The sequence below is a fragment of the Onthophagus taurus genome, chromosome 6 (genome assembly GCF_036711975.1).
Source record: "Onthophagus taurus isolate NC chromosome 6, IU_Otau_3.0, whole genome shotgun sequence".
Taxonomy (NCBI): Eukaryota; Metazoa; Arthropoda; class Insecta; order Coleoptera; family Scarabaeidae; genus Onthophagus; species Onthophagus taurus.
In genome coordinates this window covers 4966295-4984112 of record NC_091971.1, presented here as the reverse complement: position 1 = coordinate 4984112, position 17818 = coordinate 4966295, and the positions used below count along the sequence as shown (strand labels likewise).

The 17818-nt window shown below is 29.7% G+C and overlaps 1 protein-coding gene across 1 annotated transcript in view; it reads right to left on the bottom strand.

Annotated features, from left to right (window-relative positions):
- LOC111421103 (homeobox protein aristaless-like) overlaps window positions 1–17818 on the bottom strand; it is a 123825-nt gene that overhangs the window by 10431 nt on the left and 95576 nt on the right. The window contains exon 4 of the mRNA XM_023054237.2: window positions 11527–11572. Coding sequence (XP_022910005.1) covers window positions 11527–11572 — 46 coding nt within the window. The remainder of the gene's footprint in view (window positions 1–11526; window positions 11573–17818) is intronic.

Sequence of the window (17818 nt, the reverse complement as noted above, 5' to 3'; positions counted from 1 at the left end):
CTTAATAAATTTTTCTATAATATGTTATAAATGGTAAACAAATTTTCTTTAATTTTTATAAATAAAGATAAATGCGAACAGGTGCTGGCAGATCCAGTGAACATACAGAAGGCGTTATTAATACCTCTCAAGATGTATAATATACAATCTCTCTCGGGAACACCGTATGATTTTCTTTAACGATCGCACATACATCAACAACTCCCTACTTGAGAGTGTTCATAATTCTTATTCGCATAAGTCATAATATCGCGAATGAACGTTTAAGGGAGGTGAATGGAAAATTGATGTTATTTTCTGAACGTTAATAATAAGCAATATTTTCAGGTGTAAAAATTTTAAATGACATTTTTTTTTAAGTGTATAGAAAAGTATTTCGTTAAGAAGTATTATCGTAATGTTACTCACATCGAATGACCCAAATAGCGACGTATTCGTTATAATGTAAAAATTTGCATTTTAGCATTATAACGAGGTAATTAGGCCCGTATATACTCGATATGCGGGAGCTTGTTCCTTTTTTAACACACATTTTATAAAATTCATTGTCTATATGTCATTTTTAAATGTTTCCTCTTTTTCGTTTTATTTAAAATAAATTATTTTAAAATATAGATAACAACACGTTTTTTACATTATACTTATTACTTTTATCTCTAATACATACAGTGTGTTAATTAATTATTGTACCCGACGTCATCATTGAAAGTATGCAACCAATATCACAGTATTGGTCTTGCAATACGTATTTATAATAATAATAATAGTCAATAATTAAAAACTAAAATTAAATCAAATTCCGTCACATCTAAACTAAACCCATTCATGCACATCTAAAGCCAGTCCGTCACTTATACTCAAGCCATACTTGATCCACAATGAAAGTAAATGTAATCTACCTACATCCAAAATTAACCCCGAAACAACATCGAAATCAATCCAAACTAACAAGAACCTAGAATTTACACCGCAACTAGCAAATCTACAACAAAACCAGACCCAACCCAAACTACCTACGTCAAGCCCAGTTTGCCCATATCAAGTTTATCACAAGCCAAGCAGAAAATTTCTGATCTTCACTGCAAGCAAAACTTAATCGACTCACATCTAAAAGCCAAACCATCCATGTACACCTAAACCAGCAAATCAACATTGAGATAAGATCCAACCCAACCAACCCCAGTCAAATCTACTTTGGCCATAACCTAGGCTATCATAAATCATACACGACGCAGAATTCACACCGGAACTAGCAAATTCATACCGAAACTATCCAAATTAAGCCCAATTCGTCCATATAAATCCAATTACAAAACCAAGCAAATCTATCTGACCTACAGTTAATGCAAAACTCAACCTTCTGACACCCTAAACTAGCTTCAAGCCAAACCATCCACACCGAAACTATCAAGTCAATCGTAAACCATACTCCCAAAGCCCTCTTTTTCTTCGCTTCCTTGTTTAAGCATCCTGGAATGACCTCCACATTACGCTATGGTGCCAGTGCATCAGAATCTGTTCTGTATCCTTTTTCTTTTCTATTTCCTCACATTTTGCGTGGTATAAATTCAGTATAGCCTGCGTCTCATAATTTTAATAATAATAGTTGGATGGGTTGGGTTGGGGGAGGAGAAGATGAACAAGACAAGACATAGGATGAAGGAAAAACTGCAATAAGAAAAAATAACAGAAGAGTATGAGAAAGTAAATAGAGATGAGACCTCGGGTTTGAGAAACAGTGATACAGCGATATATACCGAAGTTTGAAACGCGCAATGTATTTCTGGCATGGCTGCGACGATCTATAGGAGGTTTTTTAGAGGGTGAGAGCCCCTCACTCTGGCGTTGAACCAGCTTGGCTGATAAAGCTTTTTTCCCCTGTATAAAGAAAAAAAAGGGTTGGGTTGGGTTCAGTTAGGTTAAGTTTGCAACATAGTGCTACATAGTGTGGACCCAACCTAACTCACGTTTTTATAGGGAGATAACTAATCAAAAAGTTTAGTATTTTTGTAATTATACTTACCCAACTGGATGATCCAATAAGGATGGACCCTTGAAAAGAAGAACAACTCGAAGAAGAGAAAAGAAGCGAAGAAGCAAGAATACAAGAGGAGAGGGGGGCGATCTATCCCAGGTACGTCTCTATTTCTAGGATGCAGTACGCATGAACCCTGGAAAAGAAGATCTACTCGATTAAAAGAACAGGAGAGATAAATGATGGCGCTCATTCTGTATTCTTGAAAGGACAGAAAGAAGAAAGCGACCTTCAATGGGGTAGAATAGTCCCATATTTCCCGCCGAAGAACAGAAGTTTCCAACTCGAACATCTGAGGCGCCAACAGTAGGCTGGGGTGCCAACGCATTTTCCCCTCCACTGCGCCAAAACAAAAAAAAAGGTTGGGTTGGGTTGGTCCCAAGTGGCCTTATTCTTGCCACTTTTTTAGGTCTTCTATGAAAGTACGTGCCCATTCGAATACTCCAAATTTTCTTTTATCTCCCAAGTGAGCAGGTCGTAGGGGGGGCATCAAGCTAGTACTCCTCCAGCGTCCGTTGAAGCCGTCCTGTATGCATATTGACGCTTTTCTCTGTATGGATCACCCCAAAAACCAGCTCGGATCCAAACTATTCAACGCAACTCAACCCATCCACATCTATGCCAGCAAATTCATATAGAAACCAGACTCAAAGAAAACTGTTTGAGTTAAGTCCACTTCGGACATAGCTAATATATGGGAAATAATTAACAGCAGACTTCACCAAAAATTCACCAAAGTAGTGTATTCATATCGAAACCAAATCCAACCCAAGCCACGTAAGTCAAGTCTATACCTCATACTCTCGCAAACCAAACAGAACGTTTTGATCCACAACTAAACCAAAACTAACTCTTCCACACCCAATTTAGACTCAACCTAAACCACGAAAACTAATTTGAACCCAATTAATTTGCAACCAAACTCAACTCATCCACACCCAAGGCAGACCAGAAACATCTCGATAACTAAAAAACAGAAATAGCTGCGTGGTTCAATTTTTTCCAAACTTTTGTGTTACTCCTCAAGTGGAACTCTAACTTTATCTAAATACATATCGAATCTTTTATCGTTTTTGTAACCTTGTAAGTTAAGCAGCAACAACCGTATTAAATAAAAATATTAATAAAATTGATGATTCCAAACCGATTTCTTAAAAAGTTATAAATTTTTAGCCTCAAAACCATTAATTCATGCAAATTTTAGATATATTTCGATTTTGATTACTTAGAACTTGTTTATCTCAATCTTAGCAAGAATTTCGCATTTCTTATTGAAATCTACATACCTTTTAGTGTAAATCCTGAAAATTTGATGATTCTAACGTACTTTTATCAAGAGATATAAATTTTTGTAACCGCATACTGCACTTTTTTAACGTTTTCGGGTATTTCTCATTTTAACACCCAGTAACATTTTTATTTCAATTCAAATAACAATCTCGTAATTTTCATTGTAATCTGCATCATTTTTAGAGTAACTACAACATATTTGATGATTTCAAACCCATTTCTTGAAAAGCTATGGATTCTTTAGCCTCAAAATCATTTATTTTTGCTGGTTTTCGATACTTTTCAATTTTGATTACTTAGAAATTCTTTATTTAAATCTTAGCAACAATTTCGCATTTTTTATTGAAATCTACATACCTTTTAGTGTAATTCCTAAAAATTTGGTGATTCTAACGCAATTTTATTAAGAGATATGAATTTTTGTAACCGTATACTGCGCATTTTTAACTTTTTCGGGTATTTCTCCATTTACCGCCCAGTAACATTTTTATTTCAACCCAAATAGCAATTTCGTAGTATTTATTGTAATCTGCATCATTTTTTAGAGTAAGTACTACAAATTTGATGATTCTAAACCGATTTCTTAAAATGTTATGAATGTTTTAGTCTCAAAATCATTTATTTTTACTGGTTTTCGATACTTTTCAATTTTGATTACTTAGAAATTCTTTATTTAAATCTTAGCAACAATTTCGCATTTTTTATTGAAATTTACATACCTTTTAGTGTAATTCTTAAAAATTTGATGATTCCAACGCAATTTTATGCAATTTTTGTAACCGCATACTGCGCATTTTTAACATTTTTGGGTATTCCTCCATTTAACACCCAGCAACATTTTTATTTCAACCCAAATAGCAATTTCGTAGTATTCATTGTAATCTGCATCATTTTTAGAGTAACTACAACATATTTCATGATTCCAAACCCCTTTCTTAAGAAGTTATGGATTCTTTAGTAACAAAACCATTTCTTTTTGCTGATACCTCAGACTGTCGCAAATCAAGCCGAACGTTTTGATCCACAACTAAACTCTTCCACACCCAATGTAGACTCAACCTAAATCGCGCAAACTAATTTGAACCCAATTAATCTGCAACTAAACTCAACTCATCCACGCCCGATATACTAGAAACATCTTGATAACTCAAAAACGGAAATATGCTGCGTTAATCAACGTTTATGTAAATTTGCAAGTTAAGCAGAGACAACAGTATTAAATAAGAATATATCTACACTAATTATGTTTTAGTTTTGAATTGTTTGTTGTTACTGAGTAAGAATTGAAATCAATTATAGGATTAGTGGTTAATCTTAATTGCTATGATTGTTTTCAAATATGAAGAAAAAACGGAATGTTAGTTAAAAAAATCCAGGATATAAATTACCTCTGAACATATTCACGGAGTAATTTTACAATTTATACGAGATTGTAGACGGACCCGTTGAATGCCAAGGGCGCAATTATAATCCGAACCAACCAACTATAGAAAATTTAATTTTGCTTTATTGACCGCATCGGTAAATGTCGAAACAACAATTTTATACGTTAAAAAGTAAATTTTTTAACTATTTTGTTTATTGAATTATTTATGAAACTAAATGTAACTAAATAAACGACAATTTTTGCATGTTACATAATTAATTAAGGAATTCTTTGAAATTAAAATTTATTAGATGTAAGATTTTTGCAAAGAAATACGTTTGTTTCTCTTTGAGAATTTTTCTAACCGCAATCGGCACTTTCTAACTTAATAATCATATAAAGTTACGTTAGAGTACTCATTATTAATAATTGAAATTAATGAATTTCTAAGGCGGCGAACATAAAAGCTAATACCGACGTGTATATAAAACAGTCAGTTTGCGTTAATTAAGGTAAATATGTAAATGATCGGTGACTGAAAAGTTAAAGTACACACATACATGCTGACCGCAAAGTCGTGACAAAAAATAATTAAATTATGACCGCGCTTTTCAGGCTTGGAATTATATTTCGCGAAATAGCAAATTATTTAAATGCCAAGCGGAGTTAAAATCAATTACGTGACGGGAGACGGAGCGGAGAGCATTAATCAGCGATAAATAATTATTGGGTCGACGATTATTATTACGATAGACGACTGAAAAAGATTATAATACTTCGTGATCACGCACTTTAACAGCAAAAACGACAAATTCGATTTCAATCCCTTTGTGACTAATTTTTGAGGAATCCATGAACACTAATTGAGTTTACGAGTCATTTAAAAGTCGTTTTCGATGTTGTTTAATGGTTCAACCTTCTCTTTCTCTCCATTTAGGAGAGATGGTCTTGTGAAAATATTAAGTAACGACCGTGATTTATGAATCTAAAGGTTTTCTTGTTTGACTCCCAATCTAAAAGCCGCTAAACTGTTGTTCCAACACTGAAATTAATCTCTCGTTCACGCCTGTCAAACCCGTAACGTTCCCATGATCGGAAATTCGAATACTCAACCAATTAGGTTTGGAAGATTAATTTTCCTCCGTGGCGGAGGAGGTTAAATCACGAACACAATCGCACGACTAAAAAGCCATAAAAAAACAATAATAATAATGTTAATAAAAACATCAATTAGAGTTCTCGAAAAAAATTTAATTTAATTCAACTAAATTAAAAACAGAAAACCAATTACCTTGCTATTAATCCCAATTACTTTAATAATCCACAATCTATCTCTTTTTTTTTTTTTGTAGATAACGAAATATAATTGCGAAATTAACGAAACGATGTCGACGTTTTAAAATTTCAAGTAAGACCAAAGAAAAAACATTGTCGTCGTCATTTGGAAACGAAAATTATCCCCTAAATTAAGACACAACTTCTTTATTTTGGGCGCCACTTCGCTTTTCTTTCATCTGCGTGTACTGAAAAAAACTGCCCGAAAAGAATGAATAAGGAATAAAAAGATAAAAGAAGAACCAAGTCACCTGTTGTCCGAAGCAGCGCAAGAAGTAGAAGTGTAAGTGGTGTCTAAAATGACAGTGCCGCGGAGGAAACAAGTCATTTGGTGGTTCCAATTTTTTTTGGGAAAGATACGGCGAGTGTGGCAATGTGGAGAAAGAGAAAAGGATCTTGGTGCGAGCGGTAGAGGGAAAAGGCGAAAAGTACAAGCAAGAACGTACCGGTCACGGAGCGTCTGGACGATTAGGCTTAATTAAATAAATTACATGTCTCTATTTCAGTGCGGATTGCGACGAAACCCGAAGGTTAACTGCACAATGACACAGAAACCGGATTACTTTTTTTTAAAGTTTTTATTTCAATCCTATTTTTTTCTTAATTACCACAATTTATACCTTAACTATTCATTAAGAAAAATTAAAACTATTTTTCTATCATTCACAGTCAATTTGTTTACTGTATTTCCGCAATTCGTTTTTCCAACAGTTAGATAACATTGAGAATTATCTATTAAAATTTGAATTCTTGATTTTAATTACTTAGAAAATCGTTATTTCAGTCATTGCAACAATTTCGCATTAATTTGTGAAATATGCGTTCTATTTAGTATTATTCCTGAAAATTTTATCTTTCCAAACCGAATTTATAAGAAGATAGGAAAGTTTGTAACAAAAAAGAACGCATTTTTAACTGTTTTGGGTATTCCTCCATTTAACGCCTAGTAACATTTTTATTTCAACCCAAATAGCAATTTCGTAGTATTCATTGTAATCTGCATCATTTTTAGAGTAACTAGTGCATATTTGATGATTCCAACCTCATTCCTTAAAATGTTATACATTTTTTAGTCTCAAAATCATTTAATTTTGCTTGTTTTGAATACTTGTCAATTTTGATTACTTAGAAGTTCTTTATTTAAAACTTAGCAACAATTTCGCTTTTCTCATTGAAATCTACATATTTTTTTGTATGTTTCCTAAAAATTTGCTGGTTCCAACGCAATTTTATCAAGAGATATGGATTTTTGTAACCGCATACTGCGCATTTTTAACATTTTTGGGTATTTCTCCATTCAACACCCAGTAACATTTTTATTTCAACCTAAATAGCAATTTCGTAGTATTCATTGTAATCTGCATCATTTTTAGAGTAACTATTACATATTTGATGATTCCAAACCGATTTTTTAAAAAGTTATGAATTTTTAGCCTCAAAACCATTAGTTTTTGCAAATTTTAGATACATTTCGATTTTGATTACTTAGAACTTCTTTATCACAATCTTAGCAACAATTTCGTAGTTCTCATTGAAATCTACATACCTTTTAGTGTAATTCCTAAAAATTTGTTGATTCCAACGCAACTTTATCAAGAGATATGAATTTTTGTAACCGCACACTGCGCATTTTTAACATTTTTGGGTATTCCTCCATTTAACACCCAGTAACATTTTAATTTCAACCCAAATAGCAATTTCGTAGTGTTCATTGTAATTTACATCATTTTTAGAGTAAATACTACAAATTTGGTGATTCCAAACCGATTTTTTAAAAAGTTATGAATTTTTAGCCTCAAAACCATTAATTTTTGCAAATTTTAGATACTTTTCGATTTTGATTACTTAGAACTTCTTTATCTCAATCTTAGCAACAATTTCGTAGTTCTTATTGAAATCTACATACTTTTTAGTATAATTCCTAAAAATTTGCTGATTCCAACCCAATTTTATCAAGAGATATGGATTTTTATAACCGCATACTGCGCATTTTTAACATTTTTGGGTATTACTCCATTTAACACCCAGTAACATTTTTATTTCAACCCAAATAGCGATTTCGTAGTATTCATTGTAATCTGCATCATTTTTAGAGTAACTATTACATATTTGATGATTCCAAACCGATTTTTTAAAAAGTTATGAATTTTTAGCCTCAAAACCATTAATTTTTGCAAATTTTAAATACTTTTCGATTTTAATTACTTAGAACTTCTTTATCTCAATCTTCGCAACAATTTCGTAGTTCTTATTGAAATCTACATACATTTTAGTATAATTCCTAAAAATTTGCTGATTCCAACGCAATTTTATCAAGAGATATGGATTTTTATAACCGCATACTGCGCATTTTTTACATTTTTGGGTATTACTCCATTTAACACCCAGTAACATTTTTATTTCAACCCAAATAGCAATTTCGTAGTATTCATTGTAATCTGCATCATTTTTAGAGTAACTATTACATATTTGATGATTCCAAGCCGATTTTTTTAAAAGTTATGAATTTTTAGCCTCAAAACCATTAATTTTTGCAAATTTTAGATACATTTTGATTTTGATTACTTAGAACTTCTTTATCTCAATGTTAGCAACAATTTCGTAGTTCTTATTGAAATCTACGTACTTTTTAGTACAATTCCTAAAAATTTGCCGATTCCAACGCAATTTTATCAAGAGATATGAATTTTTCTAACCGCATACTGCGCATTTTTAACATTTTTGGGTATTACTCCATTTAACACCCAGTAACATTTTTATTTCAACCCAAATAGCAACTTCGTAGTATTCATTGAAATCTACATACTTTTTAGTACAATTCCTAAAAATTTGCCGATTCCAACGCAATTTTATCAAGAGATATGAATTTTTCTAACCGCATACTGCGCATTTTTAACATTTTTGGGTATTACTCCATTTAACACCCAGTAACATTTTTATTTCAACCCAAATAGCAACTTCGTAGTATTCATTGTAATCTGCATCATTTTTAGAGTAACTATTACATATTTGATGATTCCAAACCGATTTTTTAAAAAGTTATGAATTTTTAGGCTCAAAACCATTAATTTTTGCAAATTTTAGATACTTTTCGATTTTGATTACTTAGAACTTCTTTATTTCAATCTTAGCAACAATTTCGTAGTTCTTATTGAAATCTACATACTTTTTAGTATAATTCCTAAAAATTTGCTGATTCCAACCCAATTTTATCAAGAGATATGGATTTTTATAACCGCATACTGCGCATTTTTAACATTCTTGGGTATTCCTCCCTTTAACACCCAGTAACATTTTAATTTCAACCCAAATAGCAATTTCGTAGTATTCATTGTAATTTACATCATTTTTAGAGTAAGTACTACAAATTTGGTGATTCCAAACCGATTTTTTAAAAAGTTATGAATTTTTAGCCTCAAAACCATTAATTTTTGCAAATTTTAGATACATTTCGATTTTGATTACTTAGAACTTCTTTATCTTAATCTTAGCAACAATTTCGTAGTTCTTATTGAAATCTACATACTTTTTAGTACAATTCCTAAAAATTTGCTGATTCCAACGCAATTTTATCAAGAGATATCAATTTTTGTAACCGCAAACTGCGCATTTTTAACAATTTTGGGTATTACTCCATTTAACACCCAGTAACATTTTTATTTCAACCCAAATAGCAATTTCGTAATATTCATTGTAATCTGCATCATTTTTAGAGTGACTACTACATATTTCGTGATTCCAAATGCATTTCTTAAGAAGTTATGGACTTTAGTAACAAAACCATTTATTTCCGCTGATTTTTAAATACTTTTCGATTTTGCTTACTTACAAGTTCTTTATTTAAATCTTAGCAACAAATTCGCATTTTTTATTGAAATCTACATACCTTTTAGTATAATTCCTAAAAATTTTATGATTCCAAACCAAGTTCTTAAAAAGTGGAAGAATAATAATTGTAAATCTAAACGTTTTCGTGTTCTATTGATTTTCCAAGAAAACTTTACCGAAACTTCGCTTGTCTTTCAATTAGTTTAGACACGAAAGCACAATAAATTCGTGTTTAAACGAGATTATAAGAACGTCGTCGGCGAAGTCGTTTGACCGTTTAACAACAAAACAGAACAAGACGAAAAAAGCAAATCTTAGTAAAAAAACGATAAGAAAAGAATGAAAATTTAACCGTCTCTAGAAATGGTGTTAATTAAAATAAAACTAAGAGCTTAGCCGGTCGGGAGGGCAAAAACGGCGAGGAAATTACATATTTAAAGCGCCTTATTTACGTTGGACGATGTTAACCTAAACCTAGTCGTCATGCAACGTTATTAAACGGGCACTCTCTCGTCCGGATTTTATTCATACTCGCAGACGATAAACCAAACAGCATTAATTAAAAGATTTATACATAAAAAACGCGCAATTAATTGCGATTTAAGGATCACGCGAACCTTGGTCCGTGTTGCATTTACTGTTTACGCCGCACCTTATAGAACTAGTGATCTTAAACTATTAGACCGGAATTAAATGCGACTTCTCGATAAATTGCAAGATTGGATTAATAATTAATTATAATGCCGCAAGAAATCTCGGCTTGATTGGGTAAAAACCGAGGTCGTTTGCGACCGAGGCGCTACAATACAATTTTGTATTGATATGATAATTGTAGCATCTCGGCCGCAAGAGACCTTGGCTTGAAAAATCTTGCAACCTTGCCGAGTATCAATATCAAAAATTATAATCGCTAATTGAATGGATCGGAGACGGCGCAATTAGAAGAAGTAAATATAGAGGAAAATATGTTAAAAGATAACTCAAAGTGAACTAAATTTGCTTCATTTTATTAATTAATAGATTTTTAAAAATTGAGATTTTATGTATTTTCCGCGGCTGATTAAAGTTTTATTACGACTAGTTTACGATTGCTGTAAAACCGAACGATTTAAGTGCTTCACTCCGTAATTAACTTCAATTAAGTCGGTTGTTATGAGCCCGTTAAATCACCGCAATCCGCATTCACTTCGTTATTGAATCCCAAGATGTATTAACATCTTAAGAGTGACTAACAAGTAAATTTAACAGATTAAATCATTTTATTTTTAATTTTTCATATATTTTTTTGATAAAAAGATTCTCCAGTTAAAAATGTTAACGATAAATATTTAAAGTAAACACAAACTTGTGCAATTATTAACTTTACAAATTAGTTACTGATCGTAAGATTACCAGTTTTAGTTATTATATTCAACACGAAATAGCCCCTCGATGAGGGAAAAACTTTTATTACTCGACCCCTTATCACACGTCACAAATCTTAGACGGTCGGTTGCATGTTATCCATATTTAATGGATTAATAAAACTTTAACTCTTTCTACATAACCATGAATTTGTTTTAATAACACCCCATTTTAATCCATAACAATAGCAATTTTCTTTTAAATACATTTCTAATCAATTTACTTTTTTTTCCCAATTTAATCATAAATTTATTGAAATTTTACTTACTTGTATCCTAGCTTCGGTTAATCCAATTTTCATTGCTAATTCCTCCCTGTAACAAAAAGAAATAATTATTAAAAATCCTTTTTTATAATTAACACTAAAAATTTGTAATAAACGTCGTTTTTACAGATTTGAGGATTTTATGCTTTATACCTAAAATTTCAAAATAGTTGGGAAGATATTGTTTATGGATTATGTTGTTATACTTTATTACAAACAATTTTTATTAATATTATTCTCATCTATAAGTTTTAATTTTTGTGTTAAAACCCATTTTGTTGTTTATTGTCTCATATTTGATATATTTGAGATTTTAATTCCGCTAAGTTGGTAACAATCATAATTGAGTTATAACCGCTTATAGATAAAGTTTTGATGGTTTATTACAAACAATTTTCATCAATAACGTTTTCTTCTAGCATAATTAGTTTTTGAGATATAATAAAATTTTTATTCCTAAACGTCGTTTTTAGAGATTTGGGGTTTTTATGCTTTATACCTAAAATTTCGAAATAGTTGGGAAGAGATTGTTTATAGATTATGTTTTTATACTTTATTACAAACAATTTTTATTAATATCATTCTCATCAACAAGTTTTAATTTTTGTGGTAAACCCCATTTTGTTGTTTATTGTCTCATATTTGATATATTTGAGATTTTAAATCCGTTAAGTTGGTAACAATCATAATTGAGTTATAACCGCTTACAGATAACGTTTTGATGGTTTATTACAACCAATTTTTATCAATAACGTTTTCTTCTAGCATTATTAGTTTTTGAGTTATAATAAAATTTTTATTCATAAACGTCATTTTTAAAGATTTGGGATTTTTATGCTTTATACCTAAAATTTCGAAATAGTTGGGAAGATATTGTTTATCGATTATGTTTTTATACTTTATTACAAACAATTTTTATTAATATCATTCTCATCAACAAGTTTTAATGTTTGTGTTAAAACCCATTTTGTTGTTTATTGTCTCATATTTTATGTTTGAGATTTTAAATCCGCTAAGTTGGTAATAATCATAATTGAGTTATAACCGCTTATTGATAAAGTTTTGATGGTTTATTACAACCAATTTTTATCAATAACGTTTTCTTTTAGCATTATTAGTTTTTGAGTTAAAATAAAATTTGTATTCATAAACGTCGTTGTTAGAGATTTGGGGTTTTTATGCTTTATAGCTAAAATTTCGAAATAGTTGGGAAGAGATTGTTTATAGATTATGTTTGTGCACATTATTACAAACAATTTTTATTAATATCATTCTCACCCACAACTTTTAATTTTTGTGTTAAAACCCATTTTGTAGTTAATTGCCTCAAATTCGACATATTTAAGATTTTAAATCCGCTAAGTTGGTAACAATCATAATTGAGTTATTACCGCTTATAGATAAAGTTTTGATTGTTTATTACAAACAATTTTCATCAATAACGTTTTCTTTTAGCATTATTAGTTTTTGAGTTAAAATAAAATTTGTATTCATAAACGTCGTTGTTAGAGATTTGGGGTTTTTATGCTTTATAGCTAAAATTTCGAAATAGTTGGGAAGAGATTGTTTATAGATTATGTTTGTGCACATTATTACAAACAATTTTTATTAATATTATTCTCACCCACAACTTTTAATTTTTGTGTTAAAACCCATTTTGTAGTTAATTGCCTCAAATTCGACATATTTAAGATTTTAAATCCGCTAAGTTGGTAACAATCATAATTGAGTTATAACCGCTTATAGATAAAGTTTTGATGGTTTATTACAAACAATTTTCATCAATAACGTTTTCTTCTAGCATAATTAGTTTTTGAGATATAACAAAATTTTTATTCCTAAACGTCGTTTTTAGAGATTTGGGGTTTTTATGCTTTATACCTAAAATTTCGAAATAGTTGAGAAGATATTGTTTATGGATTATGTTTTTATACTTTATTACAAACAATTTTTATTAATATCATTCTCATCCACAACTTTTAATTTTTGTGTTAAAACCCATTTTGTAATCAATTGCCTCAAATTCGACATATTTAAAATTTTAAATCCGCTAAGTTGGTAATAATCATAATTAAGTTATAATCGCTTATGTACATAATTTTATTGGTTCATTACAAACAATTTACATCAACAACGTTTTTTCCTAACATTATCATTTTTCAAGTTATATTAAAATTTGTATTCAAAACCGTCATTTCGGAGATTTGGGGATTTTATGATTTCAGTTAATTAGGCCGAGGCGTTACAATTAATTCTACATTTAGGCAATGTTGAAAAGTATATAGCATTAATGTTAGTTTTAATGAAAGTGCATGTTTAAAAAACAAAGCCATTTATTATTAATTAAAATTTTATTGAAAATGAAGTGTAACTCTCAAAAATTTTATGTATGAAAGACTTTCCTTCACAAAAAATGTTATGCAGATATTTCCATTAATCAACACATTATATATTGACTGAATAAGTAAGTAATGAGGGCATGTAATTATTCCTAAGTAAAAAGTTAATTGAGTTTACTAGTTAAAACATTAATTTAGTTTAATTGAAATGTCTAACAATAAGTTAAATTTTGAATTTGCAATAAGCGGTTTTTATTTCTGAAATAAAAGAAACACTGGGTGGTTTCGTTTGGAGTCATAAAACAGACAATACGAGGGTAAAATTCCAAACTTAAAACCCATTCTGAACTGGTAGCTTTGTGGCCTTTCCAATAAAACTTATCGTTAATTGATAGATTACAAGCTGCTTCGTTTTATCAGGTGGTCTAGACATATTTTTAGGATCCCCATAAATGACTCATTGTCTACATAAAAAACTTAAAATTTCAATAAATCAATTTTTAGGTAATCTTCTAAAATCAAAACAAGAAATTATTTCAAGCAATTTAAATCAATCATTAAATAATCGCTTGTTTATAATTATATATAATTTTCAGTTATTTATAAATTACTAACAACTTTTTCGTTGTCTCAATTAAAACTTAAAACATTAAAATTGTCGATTAAGGTTTTATTGACATTTAATTAATTCTTGTACGCGAAAACAAAACTTAACGTAAAATGAAATAAAAAGGGTGAAATAAGAAAAGATGTGTGTGGAGAGTTTTAAAATGGTCGGTTGCCTTTTTCGGTCTCGAATCCTTCCTAATTGAGGTCCCTTTTACAACGTCACTACAACGCCACGGGGACAAATTACAGGCATTCAGATAGAGAGAATCGGTTTATCTAATTTGCACGACAAAACACGGTCTTCTCATTTGGAGACCAAGGGATCCCGGATAATGGATCACTCGCCGGACTTTTTCTTTCGCCTTCCGTTCTCTTTTTTCTTGTCGACCCGTCGCTTAACTCTTGTTCGAAATATGCTAATTTCTTTTACTCATTATTCCTTCACTTACTTCAACTTGGATTTAACATCTATTTTAAAACCGATCGATTCAATTCGATTCGTATTTAATTCGTAACCCCAATTTTTTATTGGTGGAAAAGGATTCTTGGAAAATCTCTTACAACATGAATAGAAACCAATTTAGTTGTCGATTCCGATTACAAGTTGGGATGGGTTCGGATAATGAGATAACGACATCTCAAGTTCTCTTTGAATCGTTTGATTTAACGTTTAAGAGAGTGTTAAGTAATAATTCTTGGAAGAATTAATGTGGTTGGATTTTCTCGGAATTATTTGGTTAAAATTAAAAAAGAATTGAACTAAAGCTAAAATTAATACTTGCATCATTAGATTGGAACGAAGTGCTATGGTGTTAATTGTAGCGCCTCGGCCGGAAGCAACCTCGGTTTGGTTTAAAATGGAAATTGACCCAGTTTGCTCACTGACAAGAAATATATACTGTTCAATATTGCCTAAATATAGTATTAATTGTATCGCCTCGGCCTCATTAACAGAAATCATAAAATCCCAAAATCTCCGATTTTAATACAAATTTTATTATAACTCGAAAAATAATAATGCTAGGACAAAACGTTGTTGATGAAAATTGTTTATAATTAACCAACAAAATTATGTACATAAACGATTATAGCTTAATTATGATTATTACCAACCCAGCGAATTTATAATCTTAAATATGTCGAATTTGAGGCAATTAACTACAAAATGGGTTTTAACACAAAAATTAAAAGTTGTGGATGAGAATGATATTAATAAAAATTGTTTGTAATAAAGTATAAAAACATAATCCATAAACAATATCTTCCCAACTATTTCAAAATTTTAGGTATAAAGCATAAAAACCCCAAATCTCTAAAAATGACGTTTATGAATACAAATTTTATTATAACTCAAAAACTAATAATGCTAGAAGAAAACGTTATTGATGAAAATTGATTGTAATAAACCGTCAAAACTTTATATATAAGCGGTAATAACTCAATTATGATTATTACCAACTTAGCGGATTTAAAATATCAAACATATCGAATGTAAGGCAATAAACAACAATATAGGTTTTACCACAAAAATTAAAACTTGTTGATGAGAATGATATTAATAAAAATTGTTTATAATAAAGTATAAAAACATAATCCATAAAAAATATCTTCTCAACTATTTCGAAATTTTAGGTATAAAGCATAAAACCCCAAATCTCTAAAACTGAGGTTTATGAATAAAAATTGTATTATAACTCAAAAACTAGTCATGCTAGAAGAAAACGTTATTGATGAAAATTGTTTGTAATAAACCATCAAAACTTTATCTATAAGCGGTTTTAATACAATTATGATTGTTACCAACTTAGCGGATTTAAAATCTCAAACATATCAAATGTGAGACAATAAACAACAAAATGGGGTTTAACACAAAGATTAAAACTTGTTGATGAGAATGACATTTATAAAAATTATTTGTAATAAAGCATAAAAACATAATCCATAAACAATATCTTCCCAACTATTTCGAAATTTTATGTATAAAGTATAAAAACCCCAAATCTCTAAAAATGACGTTTATGAATAAAAATTTTATTATAACTCAAAAATTAATAATGGTAGAAGAAAATGTTATAGATGAAAATTGTTTGTAATAAACCATCAAAATGTTATCTACAAGCGGTTATAACTCAATTATGATTATTACCAACTTAGCGGATTTTAAATCTCAAACATATCAAATGTAAGGCAATAAACAACAATATGGGTTTTATCACAAAAATTAAAACTTGTTGATGAGAATGATATTAATAAAAATTGTTTATAATAAAGTATAGAAACATAATCCATAAAAAATATCTTCTCAACTATTTCGAAATTTTAGGTATAAAGCATAAAAACCCCAAATGTTTAAAACTGAGGTTTGTGAATAAAAATTTTATTATAACTCAAAAACTAATAATGCTAGAAGAAAACGTTATTGATGAAAATTGTTTGTAATAAACCATCAAAACTTTATATATAGGCGGTTATAACTCAATTATGATTATTACCAACTTAGCGGAATTAAACTCTCAAATATATCAAATATGAGACAATAGACAACAAAATGGGTTTTACCACAAAAATTAGAACTTGTTGATGAGAATGATATTAATAAAAATTGTTTGTAATAAAGTATATAAACATAATCCATAAACAATATCTTCCCAACTATTTCGAAATTTTAGGTATAAAGCATAAAAACCCCAAATCTCTAAAACTGAGGTTTATGAATAAAAATTGTATTATAACTCAAAAACTAGTCATGCTAGAAGAAAACGTTATTGATGAAAATTGTTTGTAATAAACCATCAAAACTTTATCTATAAGCGGTTTTAATACAATTATGATTGTTACCAACTTAGCGGATTTAAAATCTCAAACATATCAAATGTGAGACAATAAATAACAAAATGGGGTTTAACACAAAGATTAAAACTTCTTGATGAGAATGACATTTATAAAAATTATTTGTAATAAAGCATAAAAACATAATCCATAAACAATATCTTCCCAACTATTTCGAAATTTTAGGTATGAAGTATAAAAACCCCAAATCTCTAAAAATGACGTTTATGAATAAAAATTTTATTATAACTCAAAAATTAATAATAGTAGAAGAAAATGTTATAGATGAAAATTGTTTGTAATAAACCATCAAAATGTTATCTACAAGCGGTTATAACTCAATTATGATTATTACCAACTTAGCGGATTTTAAATCTCAAACATATCAAATGTGAGACATTAAACAACAAAATGGGTTTTACCACAAAAATTAAAACTTGTTGATGAAAATGATATTAATAAAAATTGTTTGTAATAAAGTATAAAAACATAATCCATAAAAAATATCTTCTCAACTA